Source organism: Hyperoodon ampullatus (assembly GCF_949752795.1).
Source record: "Hyperoodon ampullatus genome assembly, chromosome: 13".
Lineage (NCBI taxonomy): Eukaryota > Metazoa > Chordata > Mammalia > Artiodactyla > Ziphiidae > Hyperoodon > Hyperoodon ampullatus.
Genome location: NC_136926.1, coordinates 47818915 through 47838916, shown reverse-complemented (window position 1 = coordinate 47838916; position 20002 = coordinate 47818915). Strand labels below are relative to the sequence as shown.

General features: G+C 35.2%; 2 protein-coding genes across 3 annotated transcripts in view; one reads left to right on the top strand and one right to left on the bottom strand.

The window, feature by feature from the left end:
- Window positions 1–20002, top strand: part of TRAPPC8 (trafficking protein particle complex subunit 8) — a gene marked incomplete at both ends in the record, with an annotated part of 90348 nt that overhangs the window by 49789 nt on the left and 20557 nt on the right. For both annotated transcript variants that reach the window (XM_079717447.1, XM_079717446.1), the window contains 6 exons: window positions 2503–2577; window positions 3121–3247; window positions 5194–5348; window positions 11583–12025; window positions 13377–13524; window positions 16630–16726. In XM_079717447.1, coding sequence (XP_079573573.1) covers window positions 2503–2577; window positions 3121–3247; window positions 5194–5348; window positions 11583–12025; window positions 13377–13524; window positions 16630–16726 — 1045 coding nt within the window. The remainder of the gene's footprint in view (window positions 1–2502; window positions 2578–3120; window positions 3248–5193; window positions 5349–11582; window positions 12026–13376; window positions 13525–16629; window positions 16727–20002) is intronic.
- LOC307061891 (homeobox protein NANOG-like) lies at window positions 14622–15545 on the bottom strand (the record flags this gene model as incomplete). The annotated part of the gene is given in 2 exon segments (XM_079717264.1): window positions 14622–14795; window positions 14799–15545. Coding segments are annotated over 2 exon segments (921 nt in total).

Below are 20002 nucleotides of genomic sequence, written 5' to 3'. Positions count from 1 at the left end.
ATGAGAATGCTTAGCATTTTCTCTTAACTTTCTTATATAACGTACAACAGTGTTAATTGTACTTATTATGCTGTACATTATGTTTCTGGGATCTTATCTTACAACTGGAATTTTGTATCTTTTGACTTCTTTCATCCAGTTCCCCGTCTCCCCACTCCCTGCCTCTGATAACCACAAATCAGATCTCTTTTTCTATGAGTTTGTTCATTTGTTTATTTTGTTTTTGAGGTATAATTGACCTACAATGCTATGTTAGTTCCTGATACACAACATAGTGATTTGCTATTTCTGTACGTTTTAAAATGATCACCATAATAAGTCTAGTTGTCATCTGTCACCATACAAAGATGTTACAGGGTTATTGCCCATATTCCCCACATTGTACATTTCTTGTGACTCATTGACTTTGCAACTGGAAGTTTGTACCTCTTAATCTCCCTCACCTATTTCCTCCCACCCTGCCCCCTGGCAATTACCTGTTCTCTGTATCTATGACTGTTTCTGTTTTGTTATGTTTGTTCATTTGTTTTGCTTCTTAGATTTCACGGTCTTCTCAGTATTTAGAAATAACTACTTCAACACTTCTGTATGCCTTTCTAATCATTTGCATTTGTATGTTTTTTCCTCATATGTGGGATTCTCATTATGTATGTTGCTTTTTTCATTCTGTATTTATATGCATATTTTGGTATTAATATTAATATTTCATTTTTGTATAATATTCCATAACATGAATGGTCTGTAAACTGTTCTACTAGTTTTGGAAGTTTTCATTTGTTTACTATTATAATAATTCATTGGTGAAAATTTGGGTACATAGTTTCATATCCTGATTACTTCTGTAGGAAAAATTCCTAGCCATGAAGTTAGAATATTTTAGGGAATAAATATTTTAATACTCTTGGTTTCCCAAAAGGTCATACCAACAAGCTTTGCACCAGCAGTATATGGGGTTGGGTATCTCATCTTTGCAAGATTAAGTATTCTTATTTATTTAAAAAAGTCTCGATTTTATAGGTTAAGAAAAATGCTGTCTTACTATTTTATTTTCCATTTCATTGATTTCTAGTGAAGTTGAAGTTCTTGTTTTTATATTTCTTCTTTTGTGAGTTGTCATAACTTTCACTTATATTTATCTTTTTTCTTATGTATGTCTGTAATAATTTCTTTACATATTTAAGATAGTTATTTTTGAGGCAGGAAATTTTGTTACACAGCTGATTGTAATAGAAATACCTTGGGCAAATACATTTTTTTACTTAGTTATTTATTAGTTTATTCACCAATATCTATTATGTTACTTATACTTCTTTATACTACCTTGCTATATGCTTTAATAAAGTGGTAAAATTTATTTTTAAATTGGGGAATATCCCAATATTTTGGTGCTGATTTATGAAGGGAGAACTTGAAAGAAGATGTCTGTTATACTAACTTTAAACTATTTAAACTATTTCTCTTGAAGCATTTTCATTTTTTTAAAGATTGCCTTATTAAGTCTTAAGTCTTGCTGCTTAAATTCATTGAAGACATTTTGTGATTATTTATACTTAAATAGTTTTGAAAGATTGAGGTTTCCCAGGCTCTATTCTGACTTGAATTTTAGCAACCTCAGTAATTTTTCTAATGTTTTTTGGATGCCTGGAATACAAATTAGAAGAGTATAAATTGTTCACTCTTGGAAAAGTTTTTTCAAAGTTCTATTAATTTTTGATGTATGTTAGTCTGTTCAAGATGTTAGGTTTTAAAGGAGGTTTATTAAAGTTAAGTGAAAATTGTCATTGTGTATAATGAAGTTGCACTTTTTTCTGCAAATTTCACACTCTTTGGGTTTCTTCATGAGCTTCTACTGGTGATGGACTAAGATGCTGAACTGGAATTTAGGGAAATGAAATTTTTATTTCTTGTGTCAGTTAACTAATTCATGGTAAAAGTTAAACAGGGTTTATGAGGATTAAGTTTACCCCAGTGTGAGCCAACTTTAGCTCTGCTTTTGGAAGAGACAGGACTTTTTTGCTCTCCCGCACTGCCGTTATTGTCCACCAATCTTATGTATCCTACTTAAGCTGTTATTACTTTTTCCATGTGTAATTAGCCAATTTGGAAAAAGAGGCTGGTCGGAGTAAAAGAAGAAAAAATTTGCTCTTATTGCAAGATTAAATTAAATGGCCATTTTGGCCATTTTTTTACGATGAGCAACTGAACTTGTATCTCTTGAGGTTTTATCTTCTTGGTGGCTGTGACTTTGAGTAGATCACTTATCTTCTGCAGTTGAATTGGACTGAATGAAATGAAAATAAAATAAATCCAAGTACCTACTACTGCATGACTTTACTGCCGGTGTGAAATCAAAGCACTTTGCATATTGCTTAGCACATGGTGAAAAGCTAATAAATGCTAACTATAACTATTGTTATTGTTCTTAAATATTGATACATAGAAATGTTAATAATCTGATACTTTATTCATTAGAATGTATATTTTACATAATTTACTTTTCAGGTAAAAGGTGAACCTGAAATGATTGGAACTGAAGTTGTTTCAGAATTCTTAATTAATAGTGAAGAATCTAAAGTGGTAATTGTTTCATTATTTTTCTGTCAAGTCTTTAAAAGTAAGATGAAAACAAAATTTAAAAATCCATTTATTCAGTTTGTTTTATATTCCAGTTTTCTTAAAAAAAGCTAAAATTTGGAATATTAGGAAAGTGGAATTGCACGGGGGGAGATTGATTGGGAAAGTAGGTTTGCAGTGGTCTTTAGTTTGTTAATTTCCTAAGAAGCCTGGTGAAAAAAGTTTTTGCTTTCTTCTTGGGATGAGTGTTGTAATTTCATATGATATTTGGTTGACCAGAATATTTTGGTTTTTATTAAAAGTATTGATGAGGATCCAAGCCTATAACTTTTGAATTTAGAAAATTTCTTTTGAAGAAAATGCTTTCTAGTAAGAGAAATCAATTGATAGTTAGGTTTAGGTCGTGAGTTTATATTGATATTAAATTATTGATATTAAATTATATTGATATTAAATATAAATTCTACAGTATTACAGAATTTAGGTATTGCACTATTTAAGAGACTATGAAAACAGATAATAAGAGTGACTTAAATATCTCCACAGGCAAGGCTAAAGCTCTTTCCCCATCACATAGGGGAGCTGCATATTCTGGGAGTTGTTTATAATCTTGGCACTATTCAGGGCTCCATGGCAGTAGATGGCATTGGTGCTCTTCCTGGATGTCACACAGGTAAAGCTATAGAAACTAATAATTAAATCTCCATAGAATAAAATGAAAAATGAGGTATTTTAAAAATAAGTTTAATGTACATTTAGTAAGGCATTTAATCAAATGAAAGAATGAATAATTTGGATTATTTTTAACTTTGCCATTGCTTCAAAAATAAAACAACTTTATTCCCTTCTGATGTATTTTTGATGATTCTTTGGTTCTACCCTATGTATTTTTCTTTTTTGTTATTGATCCAAATTTAGTAAATTCTAACTAAATATATTCTAACCATTGGTTGAGATGTCTGCTGCCAGTACAAAAATTGTCTTAATATATTCTATTTTTTGAATATGAAAACTAAAGACCAGTGTTTTCATATCATTGGATGTGAAACACCTTAAATTCTGTCATCTGTTTTGTAAAAAGAGTAGGATTTAGAGTTAAGCTGATATTCTTGGTGCCCCAGATGATAAGTTTTACAAAGTTTTGAAGAGTAAAACTACCAGATACATGTTTAACATGGTTTGCCTTTTTTTTGCCCTTTAATTTCAGGGAACCCTTCTAATATTACCTTGTAATTGTTATTTGAGTTTAAGTTGACAAGATGCTAGAGAGAGAGTTTACTATAAAATCCATCACTTCTATCTCTTAATTTTAGTAGCTAAGTCTTATTATTTTTTTTTTTTTAACAAATTGTGGTCATTGGCAGACTTGAATTTAGCATTTACAAAAGCTGATTATATTGGGAAATCTTTTGGGAACACTTGGAAAATTTGTTGGTCCTTTTAACCTTCAGTTGGGTATTTCTACTTTCCTGCACATCTAGGATAATTCAATAAAACATTTTTTAAAAAGTATACAGAAGTGGAATGAATCCATAAGAATTCAAAAATTATAAACAAAAAATTGTTACTAAAATTGAGTATGGTGTTTCTGCATTTTAGTACTATATGTGTAATTGACACTAAAGTTGAGAATGGTGTTTATGCATTTTAGTACTATATGTGTAATTCTTGGTTGAAAAGCACCAGACAAGATTCTTTTATAAATAATCTTGCTAATTTTTGAATATTTTAAGTGAGTAAACTGAGCGTTAAAAACTTTTTGAAGCTTCTTTCCTTTCCCACTGTACCTACCTAGGATTTTAATCGAGTACCACAAAGTTACGGTTGTCAATAAATTACAGCTAATTGCTTCATTTAAGGTACCAAATATATGCATTAATAAATATTTTATGACATTAGTGGGAGGAGAACCTGAATTAACTATTAAATTGCATCTTATAGCAGAATTTTTATGAAGTTTTAGTGTAGTTCTATTTACTATGTAAAATGCTAATAGGGATCTGGGTCAGATGAGGTATGGGAAATGCTACATTGTGTGTCTGGTCTGGGAGTATCACGGTGATCTTCAGCACATTAAAGGCTCTAAGTATTCCTGTAGGAAATACAGTTGTACACCCTGGCTTTTTTCACACCTACATGCAATGTGTGGAAGCTTTTGAGGAAAATCTCACATGATTATTAAGTGAGTTTAATTTTGAGAAAGCTACCTATACTATCTTTAATTTTCTTTGTGCAGTCTATTAAGAAGATGTAGTTATTTAAAAATCCAGAAATAATTCAAATTAGTATATATATTGAATATGAGTAGCTGTTCTCTCAGATAGATCTTTTTGGTTAATAGCCATTATGGTTAAATATAGGTTTCAAAAGCTTCCTATTTAGTAGTCCTTCTGCAAAGTAAGTAAATCCTAACAAAATGAGAAATTAAGCAGCATACAATATGTGTTGTTAAGCATGGAAATAAAATATGCTTAATTCTTTGATTAACAATGCTAAATAGTAATTGTCTAGAATTTTTCTAGAAATAATCTGAAACATACAGTATTCATATATTCAAGCTAAATTGATGTCAGTTAACATACCAAATTATTTTAGGGCATTGATTGTTTTTTATTTCAGGAAAGCATTCCTTGAGTATGTCAGTCCGAGGGAGACAGGATTTAGAAATTCAAGGTCCTCGACTTAACAACACAAAAGAAGAGAAAACATCTATTAAATATGGTCCTGATCGACGTCTAGATCCCATAATCACTGAGGAAATGCCACTGTTGGAGGTATTTCACTTTTTAAAATTTCATGCACTTAATAATTTATCTGTAAGGATGATATTTTGGGTAGATTAATTTTAGACTTTGGTATTATTGATAGATTGAAATGCACTTTTAAATTCTTGGGGACTTCCCTGGTGGTCCAGTGGTTGAGACTCCGCACTTCCACTGTGGGGTTGTGGGGGATGCGGGTTCGGTCCTTGGTCGGGGAGCTGGGATCCCATGTGCTGTGTGGTGCGGCCAAAAAAAAAAGCTGATGCTGAACAGATGTAATTCACAAAGATAAGATAATCATGCAAATTAGCATTAAGTCACAGTCGGGTTGTGAGATATAATCCTCAAAATACTAATGGAAGTTGAGAAAAACCTTCTGAAAGAACACTTTGGCTGTTATTAAAATCAATGGCTCTTTCTGGGTAGGATATAAAAATAACAGGAGTTAATTCTTGTAAAAAATTTAAGCAATATAGATAATTTTTATATGAATAAAACCAATATTCCCTTCACTTTCTTTGTATCCCACCCTGTCATACTTTCATGCCATCTTTTAGTTGCAAAAGATAGAAACTGATGCTGGGTAGCATAACCCGCCTCCCCCCACCAATATTATTTAGTTTGAAGGATTTTGGAATATCTCATGGAAACTAAAGTATCACAGAACAGTAGGTCTCAAGGAAGAATAAGGACTCAACAGCTCCAGGGAATTCGTAAAGCCTTTAGAAAGCATTACTTTTGATATGACTTCAGTCTTACAACTTCTGGTGTTTGTGCCACTTCATTACAAATCTAGGAAAGAACTATGGCCCACCTTGAATCAGGTGTTTACCTGAGAGGCAGGCCAGTGGCACAGCCATGAAGTATAAGTGTGAACACTGGAAGGAGGGTCTTCCTCCTGCATCCTCATGTTTCCCTAGTAGGGGAGTTGGAAGCTTAGTCATTCACCTTCAGAAAGCGCCAGTGATTCCAAACTGATGTTTCTCTTTACAGACCTTTCATTGTACACTTATATATATTTTTAATAATCATACTGCACATTTTATCCTGTGACTTGCTTTTTGTCTTTAACAACAAAACTTGGTTTTTGTTTTCAATCAGTAAAATTCTTTTTTAACAGCTAGATAAGGTGTTCCTTTATTCAGATACATTATAATGTATTTTAATCATTTACGTATTGATGGGTGTGGTTCTAGTTTTTCATCATTACTGACAGTTCTGCAGTAAACATTATTTACATATTTTGTTCATGTTCTAGTTTAGACTAGGCTTTTAGAAATGGAATTGTTGGGTCAATCATGCAATATACTATAAAATTACTTTCAGCAAGGCTGTAGGAATTGACACTTTTCCTTCAGAATGAGAGTGCCCATTGCTTCATATCTGTGCCATAATGGATACTATCAGGTTTTTTTTTTTTAACTTCTGCAAATCAAAATGGCATTTCTTTGATAACTGATAGGTTAGTCAATCTTCATTTTTTTCGTCCGTATGATTTTTTTCTTCTGTAAGTCCATATGATACCCTTTAATTGGGTTACTTCCTTTTTCTCATTGGATGATTTTATGGGTACTAATCCTATAGTGGTGGGGTAGGTAACATGCTCATGAAAATGGTGATGTGTGTGTGTGTTAAAGGAAAGGTATTGTTGAGCTGCATGTATTCTGCCCAGATTTTACACTTGCTTAATTATGTTGCATTTAAAGAGTTGTGTAGGGCAAATAAAAGACTCATTAAAGACTGATGGCAGTGCCAGTTTCTGGTTGATAAATATTTGCACATACTTTAACTTTGATTTGGTGTCTTTCACCACTTAAAGATTTTTAACTTATATTAAATCATTCTTAACTGATAGTCCTTTACTTGGTTGCTTCTAAGTTTTATATTTACTTACAGAGACTTCCCTAGTCAAAACTTTTATAGTTTTATTGTTTAGTATCTTTGCTTTGAAATCCAAGGGAATATACTCTGTGAATGTCAGGGGGTAGGGATCAAACTTTGTTTTTAGTCCCAATTACCATTAATTGAATATTGGCAACTTATTATGGCATCTTTCTAATATACTAATATCCTGAAAGTATATTATGCAGATGATACCTATTCTCCGTGACATTTCTTCTTCTGTTTTTGTGTCAGTTCCGTACTCTTGCTTTATCATCTTTTTTTAATTTGGCAAGCCGAGGCCTGCTCATAATAATTTTTTTCTTACACTTGTGCCACTTTTGTCCAAGTTTGTCAAGTTCCCACAATAATACAATAATGAAAATTGGCATTTTTATTACAATTGCATTGCTATAGCTAGGAGTTTTGAGACTGAAGATGAAATGAGTTGGGATCCAAATGTTATTTTAGGGCTATTCAATACCACTGTAGTTTAGAAGTCACTAACAAACATTTTGCTTAAGATTGTATATGTAAGAATTTGCTAGATATTACTTGCAAAAGGGGAGATTCTGACCTCTCTGGTTAAAGTTTTGAGATAAATCAGTAGAGAATACCAAAATACTCAGTTTTTATAGATTCTCCTAGCTTATGGTTTTTATTATACCATATCAGTTAAATGTTCTTCAGTTATTAAGACTGTTAAATGTGCCAGTGGTTTTTAAGTACAATGCTTCTCAGGCACACATTGTTAAGGATAGAGCTTAGCTTTTCAGCTTCTGTCTAAGCCCATCTCTTTATGATCTTGGAAAGTTTCTTCACTTATAAAATGAGGGAAGTTGAACTAGTTGATGTTTGACTTTAAGTTCTGTTTAACTCAACAGTCTTTAAATTTACATTCATCTTGTTTTCGATATTGCTGGTTCTGTACTTAACTTGGCCTCTTGCATACCATAGTGTTTTGTTTGTTTTGTTTTGTTTTTGTGGTACGCGGGCCTCTCACTGTTGTGGCCTCTCCCGTTGCGGAGCACAGGCTCCGGACACGCAGGCTCAGCGGCCATGGCTCACGGACCCAGCCGCTCCGCGGCATGTGGGATCTTCCCAGACCGGGGCACGAACCCGTGTCCCCTGCATCGGCAGGCGGACTCTCAACCACTGCACCACCAGGGAAGCCCTGTTTTGTTTTTTTAATTTTATTGTTATAGATGCAGTTCTCCCTGAAGAGGGTGTTCTAGAGCAGAGGACCTCTTGTTCTACATAATACAGCAACTGGTGTTTGGTTGATTAAACAAAAAAGCTTGTAAAGTGAATAATCAAAAAAACCATAATAGATCCATACCCTAAACATTTTACCTTAATTGAAAACATACGAATATCCATTTATTTACTATTTTGGGGGTGTGGGTTTAGGTTAGAGGCCTTTTCTATGAGTTCTTTGTGTTGGTATGGGTTTCCTAATATGAGTTTCATTTCATCTTTCATGCATTCTTCCACATCCATAAGTTGACATTTTAAGTTTCCAGTTTTGGTTTCTTCAGAGTGAGAAGCTAAAGGAAATTGTCAAGTAATCTAAGTACAGTATATGTCTAGATTTTATCTACAGATAAAAGTTGTACTTTAAGGTATAAAAGAGGGTCGGTTTAGTAGAAAGCCAAAAGCTACTAATGTTCAGTTCCATAAACATCACTTAGTATTTTCTACTGAAATGCTAGAGAACTTGGTTAATCCAACAGACATGGTATGATGGAGGTTAGTTAAGAGACCTTATATTATACTTGGATGAACAGTAGTATACATTAATATTAGTAAAAAAAAATCATAGAATATTCCCATTCCTAATATCTTATGTCAGAAATACTTTATAGAGTTTGAAGTGTTTAAGGAAGTAGTGAAAGACGTAATCAATCTACAACATCTGATGAAATAGTCTCTAACAGTATATATTTATCAAAACAAGATTGAGGATGAAAATTAGGGGAACTCATTGAGAAAAGATAAAGTGTCATGTGTTAACTCTAATGTGTATAGCATACTGAAAGCAAACAGTGAGCTATGAGCTGTATCTACTTAGAAATATTTTGTATTTAAGTTCTGTTGGAGAAAAAATGGTGTCATTCCAAAACTTTTTCTTCACTTACTAATTTTTAACATTTTGTTAGGATAAATTTTAACATAGAATAGCAGAAAGAAGAGCAGGCCCCTTCAGGTTCTCACTGCATAGGCAATAAGTTGTGTATATGTAGTTTATTCAACCAGACTTGTCTGTCACTTGTGTCCAATCACTTGCTGTTACAGATAAAACCACAATGAATAACCTTATGCATATCAGTTTATATATTATGTATATGCATATCACACATATATCTTTAGGATAAATTAGTAGAAGTCACATTCCTGGTTCTTGGTCTTATTTTCCATTAAAATTTGAAGCTGTCCAAAACACCACCTGTTTAAAAGGACTTTTAAGGACTTCCCTGGTGGTGCAGTGGTTAAGAATCCACCTTCCAGTGCAGGGGACGCAGGTTCAATCCCTGGTTGGGGAACTAAGATCCCACACGCCATGGGGCAGCTAAGCCCACGCACCCCAACTACTGAGCCTGTGCGCTGCAGCCAAGAGCCCACATGCTGCAATGAAAAGATCCTGTGTGCCACAATTAAGACCCAATGTAGCTGCCCCCGCCCAAAAAATAAATAAAGGACTTTCAGCAACAGTGCATTTGAAGTAAAGGCTAGATACACTGGTTCTCCTTAGAGTCAACATAGTGTATTTAGTAAAACCTTTATTCTAAAGGTATATTACACAGTATCCTACAAGTGGTGTATCACTGGTCTTATTCTATCACCCTTCCCATTCTACCAGTGCTGTAGCCTTATTGATGGTATCTGGGTATCGGTGTGTGTTTTAGTGTGTCTTTACAGTACTGTATTTCACTTGTTACTTACTCATGCAGTTGTTTTTGATATAACACCTCAAAGTTGATATTCCCTCACAAATTTTAGCTTATTTGATACTAGCTAATTAGTACATCATCAGTGTCTTCAGTATAATGCTATACTTGGTTTATTTTTTCCCATCTTCTTAATCTGTGTTTTGGATTTCTGCCTTAATCCCTTATTTTCTCATGTCAATTTTTAAAGTTTCTGATTTCCCCAAATTTTATCTGATTCCTTAAGAATATGGCCATAATGAAGTCCTATTCAAACTTAGATTAAAAGACACAGATATTTCCACTGGACTTTCTTTTTTTTTGCGGTACGCAGGCCTCTCACTGTTGTGGCCTCTTCCATCGCGGAGCACAGGCTCCGGACGCACGGGCTCAGCAGCCATGGCTCATGGGCCTAGCTACTCCGCGGCATGTGGGATCTTCCCGGACCGGGGCACGAACCCATGTCCCCTGCATCGGCAGGCGGACTCTCAACCACTGCGCCACCAGGGAAGCCTCCACTGGCCTCTCATAACTCCTTTGGGACAGCCAGTTGTAACTTTATTCCTCATACTGTTACCTTTATATTCTTCCTTTCTTAGATGCTGTCAGAGTACTTCTGACATTTATTCTTCTGGATCTTTTAAATGCAGATGACTTACTGGATGATTTTGTTAGCCCGTATTTCCATCTCTTATCTGAAATCCTGAGGCCAGGCATGTGTTGGAAGTCAAATTTTTTTTTTAATTTTTAGAAATTGTGCATGTACATGTGTGTTTTTATCTAAAGTGTTATGTGACCCCTGTTGGGTTTGTGGCAGCACCTGGTAATCAAGCACATTAACGTGGCTTGAGTGAACCACATGAATATCACACTAAATGGAAAAGGCTATAAAGAGCCTCCATTTGTCAGATCAGGTTTTGCTTCCACACAGGTTACTGAAAGCCTGAGGATGTTCGAAGATAACGGCTTTTTAAATTATACATATGGAATCATGCATCTGTATGCTTTTCCCTTTTAAGACCTGTTGTGCATCTTTTCATTTTAATGATGTATAAATAGATAGTTGAGCTACTTTTTAAGTTGACAATGTTAAGGGTTTTTCAGCTGATAATTGTTCATGTAACCATGCTAAATTACTTACAGCTTCTCTTGTCCATAATCTACACAGTTGTGAAAGTTTTGCCGGTGGCCCTCTAGTTATTGACACTGTACCTTTAATTCATAACTCTGAAATCTGCTACTGAGTAACACTGGTCTCTGTCTCATCCTCTTTTTTAAAATGGAGTTCTTAATACCACATACCCAGGGAGATATCAAAGAGAATTAATAAAATACTTGTAAACCTGTAGTAAAGAAATACAGCATCTTAAAGTGTTATTAATTAGAAGTTCAGAATTTTTAACAGACAATATAATAATATTTTTTCCCTCCAATGCAGGTGTTCTTTATACATTTTCCTACAGGGCTTCTCTGTGGAGAAATCCGAAAAGCATATGTAGAATTTGTCAATGTCAGCAAATGTCCTCTTACTGGATTGAAGGTTGTTTCTAAACGTCCAGAGTTCTTTACTTTTGGTGGTAACACAGCTGTTCTAACACCACTAAGTCCCTCAGCTTCTGAGAACTGTAGTGCTTACAAGACTGTTGTGACAGATTCTACCTCTGTGTGTACAGCACTCATATCATCAGCTTCTTCTGTAGACTTTGGCATTGGCATAGGAAGTCAGCCAGAGGTGATTCCTGTTCCCCTTCCTGACACTGTTCTTCTACCTGGAGCTTCAGTTCAGCTACCAATGTGGTTACGTGGGCCAGATGAAGAAGGTGTCCATGAAATTAACTTTTTGTTTTACTATGAAAGTGTTAAAAAGCAGCCTAAAATACGGTGAGTATTATAAAACTTTTTAGGTTTAACCGCTGCATCTAATATATATAGATATATATACACCCATTCAAATAAACATTTTGATATTTGTTAACATATGTCATAGTTTACTAAGAAATTACTCCCTTCCAAATTATGCATGAAGTTTATATCTGAGGTTGTCCCTAATCTAACTGTAAGTTCTAAGCAGCCAAAAGTGGAAAAAAATAAGCTACATTAATCTTTTTCATGCTTCTTTTTTATAAACTTCATGATTCTTTGATACAGCTAAGTACTATGGCCAAAGTTCTCACATAATAATGAAATTCACAGGTATCATGTATTAAAACAGGGTGTCATTTGTATATGAAGACAACTTGCCTACAGTCATCCTTTTTAAAGAAAATTATTCTGTTTTACTTTTCCTTTTCCCTAGTGCCCTCCCCTGTCTCCCAAAATGTATGTATTTGTAGAGCACATGATTTAGGTGGTGTTATGGGCATCGCTGAAGATATCAAACCTAACTGACTTATACAAGGATCTGTAGCCTGTAGCGCAATAGAGTATTTTATGATAATGCCATTGTCATTTTTACAAAATTAACCGGGAATAATTGTGCTACATTTTAAAATTTAATAAAATATCTTGTAAGGCTTACTGTGAGAACAAAAAGATATAATATTTGTAAGGACAGGTACATTTTAGGTCCTCGGTAGATGTTAATTCCCCTTAAGAAGATGATAGAGAGTTCTCTGGCCAAAACAATCCATTAAGGCTTTGTAGAATGTAGTAGTGGTAAAATGAGCTTCCAAAGAAAGTAAAGATTTCAGAATTTGGATCAAAGGGGATAGGCAAGAGAGTAGTCGGTATTCCAGGAAGTAACTGTATATATGAATGAAAATTTCCAAGTTGGGAAATATGAACTGCATATAGTTAGTTTGGCTACAGTATAAAATGTATAAAGGGGGAATAAAGGTTGAATTGTAAAGCTCTATTGTGGAGAACCTTAAATGCCAGGTGAAAGTTCGGCATTTACTTGGTAGGCATTCAGTCATTAACTTTGGAACTACTATCAGAAGAGGTATAATCAAGACATGACTATATGATGATTATTTTCATGTACTATACTGTAGCTGAGTTTGATGAGCAGGGAAAAAGGGAGACTAATAGTTTTCTTCCAAACTGAGAGTAAAGAATTGAACTAATGTTAGGCTAACTAGATAATTTTACCTTATTGTATTATCTGTCTTGGTTTTTTTAGAGTATAAATTGTCCTGAGGGTGAATAGGTTTTAAAAAGCTTTATTTGGAATTAGAGAATCATAACACTGGGAGAGGGTCTTAGATTAAATTTGTAATTTTTACTTCTTTAGTCACAGAATATTAAGACACATGGCAGTCATTTGTACCAGTCGATCTTTGAATGTGCGAGCCACTGTCTGCAGAAGTAATTCTCTTGAAGATGAGGAGGGCAGAGGAGGCAGTATGCTAGTCTTTGTGGATGTGGAAAATACCAATACCGTAAGCTGGTTTAAAACTAAATTTTGTCTTTAATTATATTTTAAGTGTATCCTTTGTTTTTCGTAATGATTTTTTTTTCCTTCACAAGACAGCATAAACTAGGAATTTAGGAATGTTCATATAGAATAGAATGTAAAAACATGTTAATTCTCAACTTGCTTTGTAATTTTATCCCTCAGTACTTCAAATAAAAGGATCTAGTGGTATTGGGCTTCCCTGGCGGCGCAGTGGTTGAGAGTCCGCCTGCCGATGCAGGGGAGATGGGTTTGTGCCCCGGTCTGGGAGGATCCCACATGTGCGCCTGGGCCCGTGAGCCATGGCCACTGAGCCTGTGTGTCCAGAGCCTGTCCTCCGCAACGGGAGAGGCCACAACAGTGAGAGGCCCGCGTAACGCAAAAAAAAGGGGGGGGTATCTAGTAGTATTAGTGGTATTAATATGGTACATAATCATATGGTGTATGGCCATATACCAGTAATTCAACCCAAAAAAGATCTCATAAAGTGCTTTCTAGTCTCACCATTGAGGATGTGTTGTTTTTTTTTTTTAATGGGTAATTTTTTTATTTATTGGTACTTATAAACGAACCAGCCAACTGGTAGTATTATGATGTGGACAAATCAAAACATCTTTCTACAAATACTAGACTGGTGGAAAAAATTACGGGTTGTAGTAAAATAGCGAAAAGGGGTAGAGGAAATCAGTGAAGCACATTGTAGCTTAACCCTTCACCTTAACAACTGAGGTTCTTAACAAGTAAAGCCTCCCCATCCCAGAAAATGTGAATAATCCTTCATTACACATCTTTGTACTTTTGCTCCCTATTCTTGAGGTTAGGTTCTAGATCCTAAAGATATCCAAAAAATAGTATTATAACCTAGTTATCTATAGCCGCCAGTCATCTTTTATCATGTTGTCCGTAGAAGCCAATGCTTCTGAAACCTCTTTGATTAGACACCAATCATACACCCCCAAATTGACACAAAAGGCACAGTGAAAAGCAGCTTATCAAGGCAGAGAGATACGTAATTGTAAAAGAAAAATTCTAGGGAAGTAATACAGTCATGGCTCAAATTGAGATTGAATAATACAGCCATTGTTACAGATCTTCAGGCTGTATGTTCAGAGAGTAATTTGGGAATAAATCCATGATTTGCTGTTGGGAATTGAAATACTTAGCAGTTTGCTGTATTATGTTATAGCTTTCCCCGGCAGTTCCCAAGGTGGCCTCCAAATCACTAACAGGAGAGTTTTGCTGGAACTGGATCTGGGGCTATATGAATTCCTCAACATAGTTGTTGAATTGGTTGTTCCAGGTCTGGTTATTCCAGACTTGGGGGCACCAGGTCTGACTGTTCCAGCTCTGGTTGCTCCAGGACTGACTATTCCAGCTCTGGTTGCTCCAAGTTGGGTTATTCCAGGTCTGGTTACCCCACATGGGCAGGTTTCCGGAAGAGTTCACCAGGCATCCTTGATGGTAGGAATAGAAGCTCAGGTATTCTGTAGTTGCTGGGCCCTGAGTCACAATGTTGCTATTCCTCAGCCAGTTGTTTTTCTGCCAGCTCTTACATTTCATTCTCTGGTTCTGGAACCAGGTCTTAACCTGTTTGTAGCTAAGGTTCAGGATGTTGGGAAGTCCTTGCATTTGCTGGAGGCTGAGGTATTTCTGCCTCTGAAATCTGTCATTGAGCACACACAGCTGCGTCTGAGAGAACACGGTTCTGGTCTTCTGCTTCTTGACCAGGACCTTCTCTTCCTTCTTCTCTGTGCTCTTGTCTGCAGCCGTGGCCAGTAGTTTTACTCTGGGGCTTGTGGAAGAATCAGGACTGTCCTGAATAAGCAGATCCATGGAGAAGCAAGGAAGAGGAGAGACAGTCTCCATGTCGTGGGTCTCAGCAGATGACATTTGCAAGGACACATAATTTTCTTCAGGCCCATAAATCTCAGGCATTGGTGAAGATTCCCTAGAATTGGATGCTTCGGGGCCACGCAGGCTTTGGGGACAAGCTGGGTCCACACTCATGTTGTTGAATTGAAGGAGAGGGAGAAAACCAAAGAGCTAGATAGATGGTAGGGAAAGTCCAGGCTTAAGAATCTAGGTAGAAGAGCTTAGAGAAAGGTGAAGATCTCCAGGTGTAAAAGTATTAAAAACATGGGATGAAGGGAAGTCACCTGTATGATAACAGAAGCCTACCAGCCCAATGTAGGAAAATGATGAGGGTGTGTTTTGATGTGCTTAAATTTACAAAGTTCTGTTAGGACTTCACATTCAGTATTAACTTGATAACCCCTTACTTATACATTTCCAGCAGTACCATTTCCTTTATATAAAGCATTTCAAACATTTTATCATTCCTGTTTATGTACTCTAAATATCAAAATGAATATTCTTGAAGAAGGAAGTGTGATCTTATTAAAGTAGAATCGTAGCTTCATATTGATTCAGTTTAGATACCTGTTTGAAATGTTACTTATTATTTCTGTAATGTCTTTTTTCTTTTAGCTTCATAAATTTGTATGGTCACTTCATTTTAGGACATTTAAGGTCAATGTGCTGATACTTCGGTGATCTTCCCCAAAAATCAATATTTGTAAGAGTAAGAACCTTTGAATAATTTCAAATTAGCTCCTATTCAGGAGAATAAAAAATATATGCAATTTAAATAATTTTATGTACATTGACTGTATATTGGGATTCTGTTCTTTGTTGCTTCTGGCCTTAACAGGAATGTGAGAGAAAGATCAGAAGAAATAAAAGTGCTATGGTTTTGATTAAAAATTGGCAGCAAATAATTTTTGATATATTAAATAACTCATTATAATAGATTCTAATAACTGAATGCCTTTCAATATTTAAAAATTTGCCACTGGGAGTATATTATAATTAAATCTATTTCGTGAATAAGATGATGACTTATGTGTTTTAAGAATGTTTATAGAGGGATTTAAATAATTTACATTTCTGAAATGTACTGTTAATTTATTTCAAAATAAAAATTTCGTCTTATGTTAATTGATACTGACTTTGGTAGCAGTGTCATTCTCATTAGAATATTCTACGTTAGTGCTCCTAAATCCTGAATGACTCTTTTATTTCTTTTTGTTAGAGTGAAGCAGGTGTTAAGGAATTCCATATAGTACAAGTATCAAGTAGTAGCAAACACTGGAAGTTACAGAAATCTGTAAATCTCTCTGAAAACAAAGGTTTGTGCCTTTTTCCCTCTTCATAATAAATTCTGCTATCTTCCTTGGTTGATTTTATTTTTTTCAGAACAGTACCAGAATGTCATAAGATTATTGGTGCCTTTCTTTTTACTCATTTAAATATCTGTATATACTTTGCTATAATTATATCATATATTACATCATATCAAAGTCCTTTTTTAACATCTTTATTGGAGTATAATTGCTTTACAACGGTGTGTTAGTTTCTGCTGTATAACAAAGTGAATCAGCTATATGTATACATATATCGCCATATCACCTCCCTCTTGCGTCTCCCTGCCACCCTCCTTATCCCACCCCTCTAGGTGGTCACAAAGCACCGAGCTGATCTCCCTGTGCTATGCGGCTGCTTCCCACTAGCTATCTGTTTTACATTTGGTAGTGTATATATGTCCATGCCACTCTAACTTCATCCCAGCTTACCCTTCCCCATCCCCGTGTCCTCAAGTCCATTCTCTATGTCTGCATCTTTAATTCTGTCCTGCCCCTAGGTTCTTCACAACCATTTATTTTATTTTATTTTTTAGATTCCATATATATGTATTAACATATGATATTTGTTTTTCTTTTTCTGATTTACTTCGCTCTGTATGACAGTCTCTAGGTCAATCTACCTCACTACAAATAACTCAATTTCGTTTCTTTTTATGGCTGAGTAATATTCCATTGTATATATTGCCACACCTTCCTTATCCATTCATCTGTCAATGGACACTTAGGTTGATTCCATGTCCTGGCTGTTGTAAATAGAGCTGCAGTGAACATTGTGGTACATGGCTCTTTTTGAATTGTGGTTTTCTCAGGGTATATGCCCAGTAGTGGGATTGCTGGATCATATGGTAGTTCTATTTTTAGTTTTTTAAGGAAGCTCCATACTGTTCTCCATAGTGGCTGTATCAATTTACATTCCCACCAACAGTGCAAGAGGGTTCCCTTTTCTCCACGCCCTCTCCAGCATTTAGTGTTTTAGATATTTTGATGATGGCCATGCTGACTGGTGTGAGGTGATACCTCACTGTAGTTTTGATTTGCATTTCTCTAATGATTAGTGATGTTGAGCATCCTTTCATGTGTTTGTTGGCAATCTGTATATCTTCTTTGGAGAAATGTCTATTTAGGTCTTCTGGCCATTTTTGGATTGGGTGGTTTCTTTTTTTGATATTGAGCTACATGAGCTGCATGTATATTTTGGAGACTAATCCTTTGTCAGTTGGCTTCGTTTGCAAATATTTTCTCCCATTCTGAAGGTTGTCTTTTCATCTTGTTTATGGTTTCCTTTGCTGTGCAAAAGCTTTTAAGTTTCATTAGATCCCATTTGTTTATTTTTGTTTTTATTTCCATTTCTCTAGGAGGTGGGTCAAAAAGGATCTTGCTGTGATTTATCTCATGGAGTGTTCTGCCTTTGTTTTCTTCTAAGACTTTTATAGTGTCTGGCCTTACATATAGGTCTTTAATCTATTTTCAGTTTATTTTTGTGTATGGTGTTGGGGAGTGCTCTAATTTCATTCTTTTAAATGTAGCTGTGCAGTTTTCCCAGCACCATTTATTGAAGAGGCTGTCTTTTCTCCATTGTATATTCTTGCCTCCTTTATCAAAGACAATGTGACCATATGTGCGTGGGTTTATCTCTGGGCTTTCTATCCTGTTCCATTGATCTATATTTCTGTTTTTGTGCCAGTACCATACTGTCTTGATTACTGTAGCTTTGTAGTATAGTCTGAAGTCCAGGAGCCTGATTCCTCCAGCTCCGTTTTTCTTTCTCAAGATTGCTTTGACTATTGGGGGTCTTTTGTGTTTCCATACAAATTGCGAAACTTTTTGTTCTAGTTCTGTAAAAAATGCCATTGGTAGTTTGATAGGGATTGCATTGAATCTGTAGATTGCTTTGGGTAGTAGAGTCATTTTCACAATGTTGATTCTTCCAATCCAAGAACATGGTATATCTCTCCATCTGTTTGTATCATCTTTCATTTCTTTCATCAGTGTCTTACAGTTTTCTGCATACAGGTCTTTTGTCTCCTTAGGTAGATTTATTCCAAGGTATTTTATTCTTTTTGTTGCAATGGTAAATGGGAGTGTTTCCTAATTTCTCTTTCAGATTTTTCATCATTAGTGTATAGGAATGCCAGAGATTTCTGTGCATTAATTTTGTATCCTGCTACTTTACCAAGTTCATTGATTAGCTCTAGTAGTTTTCTGGTAGTATCTTTAGGATCCTGTATGTATAGTATTGTGTCATCTGCAAACAGTGACAGTTTTACTTCTTTTCCAATTTGGATTCCTTTTATTTCTTTTTCTTCTCTGATTGCTATGGCTAAAACTTCCAAAACTAAGTTGAATAAGAGTGGTGAGAGTGGGCAACCTTGTCTTGTTCCTGATCTTAGTGGAAATGGTTTCACTTTTTCAGCATTGAGAACGATCTTGGCTGTGGGTTTGTCATATATGGCCTTTATTATGTTGAAGTAAGTTCTCTCTATGCTTACTTTCTGGAGGGTTTTTATCATAAATGGATGTTGAATTTTGTCAGAAGCTTGTTTTGCACCTGTTGAAATGATCATATGTTTTCCTTCCTTCAGTCTGTTAATATGGTTTATCACATTGATTGATTAGTGTATATTGAAGAATCCTTGCATTCCTGAGATAAACCCCACTTGATCATGGTGTATGATGTTTTTAATGTGCTGTTGGATTCTGTTTGCTAGTATTTTGTTGAGGACTTTTGCATCTATGTTCATCAGTGATATTGGCCTCTAGTATTCTTTTTTTGTGACATCTTTGCCTGGTTTTGGTATCAGAGTGATGGTGGACTTGTAGAATGAGTTTGGGAGTGTTCCTCCCTCTGCTATAGTTTTGGAGAGTTTGAGAAGGATAGGTTTTAGCTCTTCTCTAAATGTTTGATAGAATTTACCTGTGAAGCCATCTGGTCCTGGGCTTTTGTTTGTTGGAAGATTTTAAATCACAGTTTCAATTTCAGTGCTTGTGATTGGCCTGTTTATATTTTTTATTTCTTCCTGGTTCAGTCTCGGAAGGTTGTGCTTTTCTAAGAAGTTGTCCATTTCTTCCAGGTTGTCCATATTTTTGGCATAGAGTTGCTTGTAGTAATCTCTCATGATCCTTTGTATTTCTGCAGTGTCAGTTATTACTTCTCCTTTTTCATTTCTAATTCTTTTTTCTTGATGAGTCTGGCTAATGGTTTATCAATTTTGTTTATCTTCTCAAAGAACCAGCTTTTAGTTTTATTGATCTTTGCTATTG